The 14,078-nt window shown below is 46.3% G+C and overlaps 1 protein-coding gene across 1 annotated transcript in view; it reads left to right on the forward strand.

Moving 5' to 3' along the window:
* The window catches only part of P3H2 (prolyl 3-hydroxylase 2), a 388,184-nt gene that overhangs the window by 178,023 nt on the left and 196,083 nt on the right, over positions 1-14,078 (forward strand). The window contains exon 3 of the mRNA XM_085635884.1: positions 4,354-4,543. Within this exon, the coding sequence (XP_085492010.1) occupies positions 4,354-4,543 (190 nt within the window). The remainder of the gene's footprint in view (positions 1-4,353; positions 4,544-14,078) is intronic.

The following is a 14,078-nucleotide window of genomic DNA, read 5'->3' on the forward strand; positions in this document are numbered from 1 at the left end:
ACCCGAACCCCTGGACACCGTGCACATTTTCAGCAGCATATGCTTCTTGGCAATCCCGGAGGCTGTGCTTTGGGCTACTTATAGTCCAGACCTCGAGCAGTGATTTCACTGAAGATTACTGGCCTACACTCCACGAGTGTCCCTTGGGCTGGTATTTAGTCATTGCTCTCGAGGTCCCTTCGCGATCCCTTGTCCGTCGACTTGTGGGTCCCTGAGAAGGGTACTTTGACTTTCAGCTGGCTTTCCTGGTTGCTCCAGATGTGCCCTGACTCTCCATAGCGTGGGGAGTCCACAGGACCTTGCTGGTCCACACCAAAGCTGTTTAACTCTCACCTCGTGGGTTGCAGTTGCCAAGGTTTGTTGATCTCCAATCCGGACACCGACCCCCCAGCACTCGACATCCTTCATGGGACAGCTCACCTGCGGACTGTGGTCATCGTCGACATCTCCTGGTCCCTGTGGCAGCGGAGTCAAGCTTCACCTCTTCTCACCTGAAACACCGGACATCGGTGGGCATTCATCTATCGTGCCCCTGGTCACTTGCAAGTGACCCAGACTCTGTCCCCTCTGCTTTCAGGTTCTTCACATCTCCGATCCAGGCTTGGATCACACCGGACACTTTTCCTCTTCACGCAGCAGCACTTTGCAGCATCACGCCATTGAAAACAGAGAAGATCCCCAACACCATTTGACACCTCAGCACGCGGCTTCCCTGGGATAGGTAACACGAGTACTCCGGTGCTCCCGTGGGTGCGGGCCTTAGAACCTTCTAAGTCTGAAAGGGTTTGCTCAAAGTCCTCTCCTAAGTGTCCTTAATCTTTAAAAATCCAACCGTGACTTTCCCATAGGATTGTACGGGGCTTGCGGCTGTGTTCTCACACTGCACACGTCCCCTGTGGGTCCCCTGTGTCACTACCTTGGGTGGTTCCATGGGGTCCCAGTGATTCTACGTGCTCTAGGCACTATGTCTAGTCAAGTAATGGTTCTTATAACACTTTCTTAATATATGGTTTGGTCTCCCCCTGGGGCCCACTGTGTATTGTGCTATTTACTGTTGTTCTAGTGCTTTAATATTGTGTATCTTGTCTTCTAATCTCATAAAGAGGTTATCAGAGAGTGTTTAGTAATAAATACATATATTTTATATATATACCTTGTGTGGTTCTCCTTTCATTTGGTCATTCAAGAGGTTATAATCTGGTAAACCAAGCTGCTTTACATTCTTTCGAGACTTAGCCTGAAGGCTGCTCTCCATAGCTACCACTAAGATAGCTTCCAATAAAGGTTGTCTTTAACCTAATCATCAATAAGGGGTTGTCTGGACTGGTGCAAGGTGCCCACTATAACTAGTGGACAGCATATACCAGGCCAACTTCTCACACTAGTTAGTTGCCCTGCTGTCACTGCCTAGGGCAGGGGGTTGTCCTTTTCACACGAAGTGTATCTGACATCAGAAGACACGCGGGAGGATATTTCATTAATAGACACACAATGGGAACTCCAGGACATACTGATTTAAAGCAGTCGCTTTCGTGAAGGAAAGGCTGATCTTGCCTTAGGCCCGACACAGGCGAGAGAGTAGAAAACGGAAAAGAAGAGAATTGCTGTGCTTGCCCTAGCCCCAACAAATCTAGAGACTAGATAATGAACAAGCATTGGCAAAGCCATTAGGTTTCGCCTATTAAAGAGTTATTGGTTTTGCTCATGTGTTTTAGCCATGTTGTACACAAGTGTAGCTGCTGTTCAGCATGACAAAAGGTTAGTGGCATAGAAAAGAGTGGTGTACAGTGGAGTGGAGTGGAGTATAGTGTCCTGAGTGGAGCATTGTAGAGTGGAGTGGGGTAGCAGGTCGTGGAGTGTGGTGGAGTGTTGTGGAGTGGCGTAGAGTAAAGTGTTGTAGAGTGGAGTGGTATAGAGTGGAGTGTCGTGTCGTGTCAGAGTGGTGTCGTGTCAGAGTGGAGTAGAGTAGAGTAGAATAGAGTGGAGTGGAGTGTCATGGAGTAGAAGGGAGTGGACTGGAGTGTCTTGGAATAGAGTGAAGTACAGTGAAGTGTCACAGAGCGGAGTGGAGTAGAGTGGAGTAGAGTAGAGTAGAGTAGAGTAGAGTAGAGTAGAGTAGAGTAGAGTAGAGTAGAGTAGAGTAGAGTGTCTTGGAATAGAGTGAAGTACAGTGAAGTGTCACAGAGCGGAGTGGAGTAGAGTAGAGTAGAGTAGAGTAGAGTAGAGTAGAGTGTCTTGGAATAGAGTGAAGTACAGTGAAGTGTCACAGAGCGGAGCAGAGTAGAGTAGAGTAGAGTAGAGTAGAGTAGAGTGGAGTGTCTTGGAATAGAGTGAAGTACAGTGAAGTGTCACAGAGCGGAGCAGAGTAGAGCAGAGTAGAGTAGAGTAGAGTAGAGTAGAGTAGAGTAGAGTGGAGTGTCTTGGAATAGAGTGAAGTACAGTGAAGTGTCACAGAGCGGAGCAGAGTAGAGTAGAGTAGAGTAGAGTAGAGTAGAGTAGAGCAGAGCAGAGCAGAGTAGAGTAGAGTAGAGTAGAGTAGAGTGGAGTGTCTTGGAATAGAGTGAAGTACAGTGAAGTGTCACAGAGCGGAGCAGAGTAGAGTAGAGTAGAGTAGAGTAGAGCAGAGCAGAGCAGAGCAGAGCAGAGTAGAGTAGAGTAGAGTAGAGTGGAGTGTCTTGGAATAGAGTGAAGTACAGTGAAGTGTCACAGAGCGGAGCAGAGTAGAGTAGAGTAGAGTAGAGTAGAGTAGAGTAGAGTGGAGTGTCTTGGAATAGAGTGAAGTACAGTGAAGTGTCACAGAGCGGAGCAGAGTAGAGCAGAGTAGAGTAGAGTAGAGTAGAGTAGAGTAGAGTAGAGTGGAGTGTCTTGGAATAGAGTGAAGTACAGTGAAGTGTCACAGAGCGGAGCAGAGTAGAGTAGAGTAGAGTAGAGTAGAGTAGAGTAGAGCAGAGCAGAGCAGAGTAGAGTAGAGTAGAGTAGAGTAGAGTGGAGTGTCTTGGAATAGAGTGAAGTACAGTGAAGTGTCACAGAGCGGAGCAGAGTAGAGTAGAGTAGAGTAGAGTAGAGCAGAGCAGAGCAGAGCAGAGCAGAGTAGAGTAGAGTAGAGTAGAGTGGAGTGTCTTGGAATAGAGTGAAGTACAGTGAAGTGTCACAGAGCGGAGCAGAGTAGAGTAGAGTAGAGTAGAGCAGAGCAGAGTAGAGTAGAGTAGAGTAGAGTAGAGTAGAAGGGAGTGTCTTGGAATAGAGTGAAGTACAGTGAAGTGTCACAGAGCGGAGCGGAGTGGAGTGGAGTGGAGTAGAGTGACGTAGAATGAAGAATGCATAGCGTGGCAGTGCACTGCCATTACAGACCACATATTTTCGATTGAAATGGCCATTACATTGGCACAGACATACACATTTACTGATAGAATTATACAGGGCACAAACGATAATGGAAAAGGCATCACATAGTGTATTGATTTTTTTGAGCATAATAAAATATTTGTTTCCACCACACTTCAGAAGTACAAACAATTTGCTTAATTTGTGGTTTCCTAATTCTTACATATTCTGAAATATTTGCATGCTTCATTTACAGACATTTACATTTGTTGTGTGCTAGAAAACAAGTATTTTCTTTCACAGATTGTCACATAAATCCTCTCACTTTGAAGTCAGAGAAAGAAAAAGTAAACACCAAGCTCCCTGGGAAGACAGTGCCGGGCATTTGACCTCTGTCTGTGAATGCGCAGCAAAGGTGGCAAAACAAGAACAAAATATACAGCGCTGTTACAGAAATCGAGCACTTGTGGAGGAATACATGGCGCGAGCGAGAGAGGTGGTAAACAGGCTATGCTCCATGGGAGGGACAAAGGCATGTTGGGCAGCATAATACAAATAAAGCCAGCAAATAGAAAGCAAGCAAATGTGAGTTACAAGCCACAAACCAATGGTGAGCAGTGGGGGGAATGAATTCCCAAGGAAGCTTTCTGAATGCTCCCAAGAAGTCTGTAGGAACCAAACATCTGCGCTGTCTGTTACACTTTGATCTAAAAGGGAAGGAATGATTGTTCTTGCCCAAACCCTGATTAAATCTACATCATGGGTTTAAAATATAAATATTGTTTAGTATACCACTGTTTTAATGGGGGTGGGAGGGGCTGTCACTCCAGCCAGAAGACCAGAAAGGCTTGCAGTGAACCAGCAGGTGAAGCCTTCTGGTCTGTCAGCCTGAGTCCGTCTTGACCCTCACACCCACTGTAATCCTATATGCTTAGGATGTGTGCAGACCCCCTGCACTGGGGTCCAATAAGGGACCAGGCGGAAGCTCTTGAGAGCCCCAACCTGATGGTGTCACCGCTTCTCTTGCAGGAGGACTACCGCGCCGGGGTGAGGTACTACGACGCCGAGCAGTACCACCAGGCCATCGACTACTTTGAGGGTGCCCTGGTGGGCTACTACCGGGCAGACGAGGAGTGCCGCCTCCTGTGCCAAGGGCCACAGCGGTTTGAGGAGTACGACTACCTGGGCTACAACGCTAACCTCTACGAAGCAATATCCGGTACTGTCTATTGGTTTCTAATCAATAATTGTGTAAAGTTCTCGATTCATTGTTCCAATTCACAATACCCAGGGCCACTGGTGCCATGTAGCAAAGATGGGCCAAATTATACTGCAGAGTTGGCTAAATTATGCGGTAAGAATTGGCAAATTATGCAGCATTACGTGGCCCATTCCCCTGCAGTTAGTTCACTCATTTTTCATTTTAATACATATAAATATTTCTAACAGCAAAAAGTTTTACCTCATTAGTACCGGGCTGGTTTCATTCATTCACTGACTAAATGTTGAGCAGTTATCCTTTGTGGAGGGGTTACCGCTGCAACAAGTGTGGCTGTGCTGTTGGTAAGGTTTACTCTATTGCAGCTAGAAAATACGTGTTTTGTTTAAATCTACAAATTATGCGGCAGCTGTTGGATTATGTGTTGAGTGCTGTAAATCCATAACTCTGCAGAAGACGTCACAGCTGCAGAGGCACTTCTATTAGTGGTCCTGGCTATGCCACAAGGCACTGTGCACACAAGCGGAGGTAGAATGAATCAACAGCTGAAAGCAATCCACATTTCAACCAACCATAACCAAGAGCTTTGAGGGAACGTTCTCAGACTTGTTAGGGAGAACTTCAAAGGTAACCTTAGAAGATAACTGCGTGCCCCTGTGTTACAGCTAGACACCCAGAGGGGAGTTGTAATGTGAAAAAAGACCAAGTCGGAGAAAGATGAAAAGCTGAGATGGCCATATCCATAAATCAAACCTGTGACCTGCAGACTAGGCATAGCTGTCTGCAGGGGGCGCTCGACCTACAGTACTGACCTGTTTACCTACTCGTCTAACTTGAGATGCCATCTGTCAGTCGACAGTCTGCTCCTCTGTACCCAGCTTGCTAGCTCAGTGGACTAATGCGCCCACTGGGCGTTAGACCTCATGGCCCCAGGTTCGATTCCCGGCAGCGCCACAGAGACCTTCATCCCTCTAAGGTCAATAACAGGAGTATCATTGTGCTGGGTAATAATAATCGCCTGTTAGTACAGACATAAGGGTGAAAATGTGCTTTACATATACACATTACACGCCCTCTGTTGTGTTTTTTTTGTTTTGGGTTCAAACAATAAACATCATTTGTTATTCTATTCATATAAGTAACATTTACCAGCTATAGTAAACGTTATCTTTTGAGCAACACTGATCTCTGTAGCAGTATGTTTTATTCATCTCATGTCTGAGATTGAAAAACCCAGAAGGCCCGTTAGAAATGTACAGTGCAGTGTGGCAAATGCCACATCATTGGGACCTTTACCTTATGACCCATCACCTGGCACTTAATCAGCTGATTTTAGTAAAAACAGATTAATTTGCCGGCTCAGATGCATTCACAGTTACAGAAAATACTGCAAGCATACCCAAAATTGTATAAAAACGAATCTGCCCATGTATTGTCTTATGCACGGTTTCAAAGTTTTCCTTTTTTAAGAAAACCATATGTTCATAGTGGTCAAAGTTTTGGGGTTGTATTGGCCTTTGTGTGTTAGAAAAGGTTTCAGGATATAGAAACACAGGAGGCCTACAAAAACAAGTAACAAACGACCAGCCCCTAGGAGTGACTGCACGGCAGGTACTTAGGAGATCACCGGCTCCACTTGTGGTCGATGCCAAAAACTTTGGACATGTAAACAAGGTGTTTTTCCGCACCCAGCCACTAGATGGCGGGATTATGCAGCGCATGTGTGTTTAGAATCAGTCGAATTTGTGGGTGGGGGGAGGGTGGTCAACAGGTGCGTGGGGGGTGAATCTGAGGTTTTTCAGGTAGGTGACCGCTGGGAGATTTGGGGGATGGGCCGCTGTTGGGGAGACAGGTGTTCGGCACATGCTTAGAGAGACAGGACGAGGCACCTCTGATCTATCCGAGCCGGTCTTGTATAAAAAGCTTCCGCGGTCTCCAAATAAACAGGGAGGCTGAGCACATGCAACAGAAACCGTGCCACCCGGAGGTTACAGGCTCCAGTCAAAAGGAGATCGCTTAATAGGTTGAGTGTGAGTTGCATTATTTTGTGGGGGTCAGACCACCTGTTTTCTAGGCACTGAGTCATTGTTTAACACGGCTCTGCCAAAGCAGCCTTGTCTAATAAACGATCTCTATTCCAACTCACTTTTTGACCATATCCTTACCCATTACATAAGCGGTCCAAGGTCATCAAAGTTGTCTATTCTCTTAAGGCCATGCCAAAATAAATTGGTAAGACAAGGGTACTTTGAGGCAGGTTAATGAAGGATCTAACACAGTAGCTTTCCCTGCAGGTATGCACATTGACATTGACCAAGCACCAGGTTTCGGCCCCATACAGAGCTTTACACATAAACACACAAATATTCATACACACAGGCATGCACACACCCATTCAAAGCATGCACACACAAACATTCATACATGTACACATGAATGCACGCACCCAACATTACCCCAAAAAAACAAAACGTGCTGAGCCGCATCTTGGGTGGCAGGAGCGAAGCCTGTCGTTCCTGGAGTATCAGGACTGCCGACTCTTCCCATTGGCTGACCTGCAGCCTATGAGAGGAGGCGGCAGTCCCTTACTCGTCACTGAGTGGAATGCGGTCAGTGAGTTTTGCTGACCCCACCATACTCAGTGACGGGGTCACTGATGGACACTCGGCCCAGGGCTTAAAACTGAAGCGCCCAGATCGGAGTCTGTCAGTGACGCTCCCCTCGTCATGAGGAGGAGGCTCACAGAAGACTTTGTCGGGCTGAGGAGGCCTCGCCCACTGGGCTGTGCAATCTTCAGCCTGGCAAATTTCAGCCAGGTAGCCAGGCACCTGCGCAGTCAGTGGATGTACAGCCCCTGGACGCCTGATCCGAACCTAAAGAGTGTCTTTCAAGCTGTCCTTTGCTCAGCCTGACAGGCAGTCTTGGTGCCCCTCCGCCATTAGCAACGGGCAACGCCTGGGTGGAGCAGTCAGCTGTTCCACAGATGTGCTCTCCAGAAACAGAAAAAGGTGTCTTACATATATATATATATATATATATATATATATTACCTACTGGCGGTCGCCAGTAGGTAGTTATAGTTAGGACCCCTTTTCCATAGGAAAACCTCAACATTCTATTTTGAATAACTTTGGCGCCGGTCGATGAATCCTCGCGAATTTCTCAAAATAGGTGGGGCGCTACGCTCCGCTCCTACCCTGAAAGTCTCGGGGGGATTCGTCAAGCGGGGGCTGAGATAAAAGGGGGGTCCCAAAACGCGTTTTTCCCATGCATTTTTCCATAGGACCTTTAGAACGAGCTACAGCCCGAACGGCTGAACAGAATTACTAGAAATTTGGTAGAGAGGTAGTCCCTAGGTCAAGGAAGTGCCTTTTGTAGGTTTGGTGTAAATCTGTTCAGTAGATTCTGAGAAAATAGCCTTTAAATCAATATATATATCTGAGCCCGCTTACGGTACGCTTACCGTACGCTTACCGTAAGCGTACGGTGGCGTGCGCGAGCGCGATTCTGATTGGCTCTTAGATCTTAGTAAACATTCGAATCGGCCGAAACCAGGAAGCGGCGTCCGCCATTTTGTCTCTCGCACTGAGTGTTGTTTATCAAACATGATGGCCAAAAACATGTTACTGGGCTGTTATGACAACTCCCTCCCACATAGTCATGTTGAGGGAGTCCCCAAACATCCCCCAAGAGCAAAAACGGTTTTATTTTTTTTTCGGCAATTTCGCCGAGTACGCTTACCGTACGCTTACCGTAAGCGTACGGTAAAAAAAATAAAATAAAAAAAACACTATCCACACTTACCCCACCCCCTGTGCTTTTGGTGGCCGTAGGCCACCAAATGTACAGGGCTTATTAATAGGTAAAAAAAACTAAATTTTGACAACATGAAATTATAAAATCGAAATAAAAAAAACACTATCCACATTGACCCCACCCCCTGTGCTTTTGGTGGCCGAAGGCCACCAAATGTACAGGGCTTATTAAAGTTGATAAAAACCGTGCACGGAACAAACTGCGTTAAGTGGGCGCGCACGCCTCGAATGGCGTAAAGTAACTTAGCATTTAAAAAACCGTACAAATTCACTGAAAAAACCATAGGTTTCACACATGTTATAGTTAGCGGAAATTTTACTGATAAAAAACCAGTGAAATTGCCCCGTTATAGTTAGTGCTGGCAACTATAACTCACGCGACCGCAATCTTCTGCTGATGACATATGTGTCTTTATGAAAAAAAAATATTTGTAATATATGTATAGCTAAAAATGTATGGAAGAAGACATGGGCAAATAAGTGTCTAAATACAGTATTAGCATCAGCAGAGGATTGCGGTCGCGTGAGTTATAGTTGCCAGCACTAACTATAACGGGGCAATTTCACTGGTTTTTTATCAGTAAAATTTCCGCTAACTATAACATGTGTGAAACCTATGGTTTTTTCAGTGAATATATATATATATATGTATGTTGGAGGGCTAGAATACCTATTGAAAGGCAGTTGGGGAGTATGAACTGGTGTATAGAAGCTCGAGGGGTGTGTGTGTGTGTGTGTGTGTTTGTTCCAAGTGCACACTTCCATCACTGAGGGGAACAATCATCTTTGCTGCAGAAGGATTCTGATGCCAGTGGAAACAACACAAGTCTTCCTTGCTATCATGGCTCAGATATTAAGGTATGAGGATATTCCCTCCTCGATATTCAGGGCCCGCACCTCCCGGGATGCAGGGGGGATGCTAACGAGACCTCTGAATAAAATGATGTCAGGGATTTAAGTAGAACCCAATAAAGCAGCATTTACCGACTACCACAGGTTTGCATATTATGTGTCACACAAATAGTGCCTTACTGGTTAGCTTCGAGGCACTCAACAATACCTATTCAACAAAAGTAAAACCCGCCCCGGCCAAAACAAGAGCAGCCTTTATGTAATGCATAAGAATGCAGTTCACACAGCAATCAAAGTCCTTAAAAGTAAAGAGTGAACATAAAATCCAATAAAAGTGCAGGAAAGATTAGTACTAATAGTGATAAAGTGCAGAGTCGAAGAACGGTCAGGCATCTGAACATTCATTTCATTCAAAGAGCAGCATCATTTCCCAACTGTGTGTCGCATAAGTCCTCATCCCTTGCACAGGTTTCGGGAGGCTCCATAGTTTCAGAAGCCCTGACGGCTGGATTTCTGCCCCAGGCATGCAAGCATTGGGGTGCGTTGTTAATAGAAGTTGAAGCCTGCAACTGAAATGCGTTGTACCCCAATATAATGCTTCGTATTGCGGAATCATTTCTCACTCTGGTTTACTCGTCACATCTCGTGCAATCACATGTCTGACCCTTACATACGAGCGGTCATAAGAGCCTCTGGCTTGCATTGTGACCCCACTCCCAAGGTTAATTTTTGGGGCAAACTCTTTCAACTAAGAGCTTTTAGCTGCAGCAATTATAAAAAACGCTGTTGGAGCTGGAATTACCCCGGCTGCTGGCACCAGACTTACCCTCTAATGGATCCTCGTTAAAGGATTTAAAGCTTTATGTGATGTTATGTTAATGTTAATGTTAGTGTTATTGGGTTTTTATAAAGCCCGTGGCTACCCTTAGGCATCCCGGTGCTAGCTCCTGGTTTATCCTGATCTCCAGAGGTAATTCTGTGGTCCATAATAACTCCTACATTTCTTACTTTTGTGGCTGGGATAGGGAGTGAACCCAGGTCTGTGGGCCACCAGGTGGGCCAGAAGGAGGGATTGTTCCCAAACAGAACAGCCTCTGTTTTGTCTGAGTTCCATTTCAAACAGTTCTGGCCCATCCAGGCGCTGACCGCAAGCATGCAGGTCTGTGAGATTTTATGCAATAAGGTCAGGGATCAACTTATAAATAAGGACATGGATCCAGAGGGGATCCGGACTTAGTTGAATTGGAGAAAATCCAGGACTTGATCAAAGGAAAGGGATCAAAGCAGGAGAAAGAGGGCAGAACTGAACAGTCAAGAGAGGGAGATTCCAGAGGCTTTTGATACGAAGCTTGTGTAGACTGAACTGGTAAGCCACAACAGTTGTGGAAGACCTGCTGAACTTTATTCTGAAAGTGGTGGCAATTTTATTGCACATCTCCTGCCTGCTGATGTCTTGGGTAAGATACATTCCTGACTATTTTAAAGAGTTCTTTGGGCACATGTTTTGTTTGGGATATTTGGCTAGTGTAGAAGGCCGATATTTCCTGCGTCAATAGTGTTATATAGTGAGCTTGGCATGTTTTGCATTTGCTTTATTCCCCGGGGTCATAGTCTTTGCGCCATCGACGTTCTTGCTGTTTACAAATTCGTTTTTGAGCCCTGAGTGTTTCTGATTACAAGGGGGCAGAGGGGCCGGCTCGACAAGGGAGCTTAAGAATTTCTGGAGCTAGTGATGAGCCTGCTGCTAGCAGCCAGCGAATGAATTAAGCTGTCTCGCCTTTTGCAGCATCTTGGTAGACAGGCTGAGACGAAGCAAGATGTTCCTGAAACAACAATGGATCCATCTTGTGCCAGGCGCGAAACTTGATGGGTCTAACCTTGGAGCTACTGGTCGTGTTATGTGTATTTGCAAAGCGCACTACCACCCGCGAGGATATCCTGGTGCTAAGCCGGTGTGTGTGCCTCGCCCCGCCTATGATACGTTGGTTACTTGAAATGCCAGGTCTTCTGTTTCTAAAGGAAGTCAAGAAGAGAGGATGAGGCTCTGATGTGGAGTGCGAGGCTGTTCCTTACGTGAGTATACTCGTTCCAATTATAGTTTCTCAAAAAGAATCCTGTTTCGTTATTTTTTGTCACTACCTCTCGGGATCAGTAATTAGCATGCCTGCTGCCTTCCTTGAATGTGGTAGCCGTTTTGCAGGCTTACTCTACGGAATTGAAGCCTGTTACCCATTAGCCGTGGTCACCATGGAAGGCACAGAAAGTACCATTTAAAGTTGATATGAAGCAGACATATGAATGTATTGTTCCCGTCACAGGACATGGCTATTGGCCTGAGGTTATCTAGAGTCACCAAAGAGGCCAGGGAAGCCCGAATTGGTCTTGGTCTGCTAAATTCACGCATCCCGGGAGGTCAGCGCTTGTCAGCATGTATTAGTCAGTTATTTAAGTACGAGAAGGAGCGATCAAATGAACCATAACTGGTTTAATGAGTCATTCGCAGTTTCCCTGTCCAGCCTGCATAATGCAGGGCATATTCTTTCAGACAAGCATATGCTACCTGCAATATCAACCAGGTTTAAAACTGATGCCGGGGCATTTCCAGGATGCAGTGTCTGCCACTCTTCGACTTGTGGGGGATACGGCTCTTGAAATAAAACACATTTTTTGAAGTCTGAAATTACTTTTGGCCCATGGAAAGCAGCTTTGTCTCCAGCCTTCCATTCATAAGCAGAGTTGTTGATTTTGGCTGTGGAGCCGGAGCAGTGAGAGGTCAGGCAGTGGCTCGGTAGTGCCTGGCTCACGAGCTGCAAGTAGTTCATGGGAACTTGATAGGAAATGCAGCCCTCTGTGAGCCAGTAAATGTTTTACAGGGTCTGTGTTTCATATCACCCAGTTTCGACAAGGTGTAAAACAGTGCAGTGCTAACCAGTGTATTTATTTACACAAGTTACTTATGAAAAAATCCAATTTATGAGGGCAAGTAGAGAGCCAGCTGGCTGGAGCTGGGAGTTCAGTGCCAGCTGGGATCATGGCTGTGACTTAAGACCTAAAGGCCGACATCAGTAAGGGCTAACTCCGACACTTCTATAGGGGCTTCTGGGAGCTACTTTCATTAGTCGACATCGTAATGGGGCAGTGGTGTAGAAGAAAGTCCAGTTTATTCAAGCGCTTCTGGTTCGCAGCCAGCCAAGGAGCTATAAATTGCCATTACCCCCTCCGTGGGAAGGCTTGTAATGCTGCTGGTTAAGTTAGACGCAACAGCATGCACTGTTGTGTTGCAACCAGACTTGCTGCTTAGTGTCTCCCCTCCAGCTGCTGATGGATCCGTTCACATCCAATCCATGCCTTTAGTCCAGTTTCTACATGGTAGATAAAATTGATAATAGTAGGCGTGATCTTTAGAGGGTGGGCCATTTCATGCACATAATTGGTGGTATTAATGGATGAGCAACAGAATTTTTTTCATGTTTATGTTGCAGGGAATGTGTTTTAGAGGATAGTTTGTAAAATGCAGTGCGGCAGTTTGGAGAAAAACAAAACTAGGGTTTAAGGTAAAAATGCATATGTCTTAGAGTGGGCTGTAATCGGAGAGAGGAGGCATGCAGGGGATGGAAAGAAAGGAGAGGTTAACTTGAAAGAAAAGGACAGGTAACAATTGTAAGTTTTAATTCAAGGTCAAATTTCATGGGAATACAGAAGGGGTTTTGAGATTGCGAGCAATTTGAGGATGCAACTAGGTCGACAACTGTAGATAATTTGCATGTGTGGGATACTTAAGATAAGGACTAGCATCAGGCGAACAGTCCATCCCCTGAAAGGCTACCGCTAGACCACCGCTTCAGCGAGAACAGCTGATCAGGTCTCTTCTGGAAGCGTAAAGCAAAGGCTGAGCACATGCGTCGGGAAACAGCGAGAGGTCTAGGCTGCACTCAGAGGCAGATTTAACCTCATGATCATTGCGATGTGAGAGAGGACTCAGAGTAAATGATGTAAACACTGACGAGGAGGTTCTGCAGGTGCGGGAGCGGACGTCTGAAGTTCACCCTCAGTGTTTGCTGAGAGTACTAATTACAAAAGTAAAGTGTGATCCATTTTTGGATGTCCCTTGTAGTGTGGCACAAGATGGGGGCAAGCATTGGGGAAGTGTGCTGCCTGTTTTCATTTGGATGAAGGGGGGAGGCCCAGCTGATGAAGTGAGGCGGATGCAAATAAGGCTTCTTGTAGCAGTTCCCTGAGCCTTGTTCGCAGGGTCTGTGCTTCCAGAGCTCTGCTGGTTGGTCGATGGTCAGGCGAGGATGGCAGAGATGTGCCTTCACCAGGGTGTCCCCATCCACCACCTGACTAGCCTCGTTGATGGAGAAGCAATTGGGAGAACAGCCAGGAAGGCGCAGTCAATGCTGACAGAAATTCTACCCACAAACGTGGACCCTACAAATATCCCCTAAGTTAGAGTAAACATACAAAAATGGGGCAGAGGGGAATGTCAACATATTACCTGTTATCCAACACCACCCTTGGCTTCTCCTGCCTTTCTCAGAGTTATATTGTGGCAGATAAGTCACCCATGATTGGACGACTGGTCCATCATGATGTCTGGCAGAGTCAAATCTGGAACCTGTCGGAGTTGATGGCACAACGAGAGGTGACTCCGCAGTGGCATGTCTCTCATCTAGGGTACAGGTACACAGTCTTGGGTGACTGTACTGCTAGAGGTGTGGACTCTGTAAGCTGTCGGAGCTGAAGGCACTGCGAGCGGTGGCTCTGCAGTGGCATGTTTCTCGTCTAGGTTACAGGTACAGGATCTGGGAGTATTATGCTGCTAGAGGTGTGGATGGACACTTGTGTTCCGCCATCTGTCTTGGAGA

This window comes from Triturus cristatus, chromosome 11 (assembly GCF_964204655.1).
Source record: "Triturus cristatus chromosome 11, aTriCri1.1, whole genome shotgun sequence".
NCBI classification, from domain to species: Eukaryota; Metazoa; Chordata; class Amphibia; order Caudata; family Salamandridae; genus Triturus; species Triturus cristatus.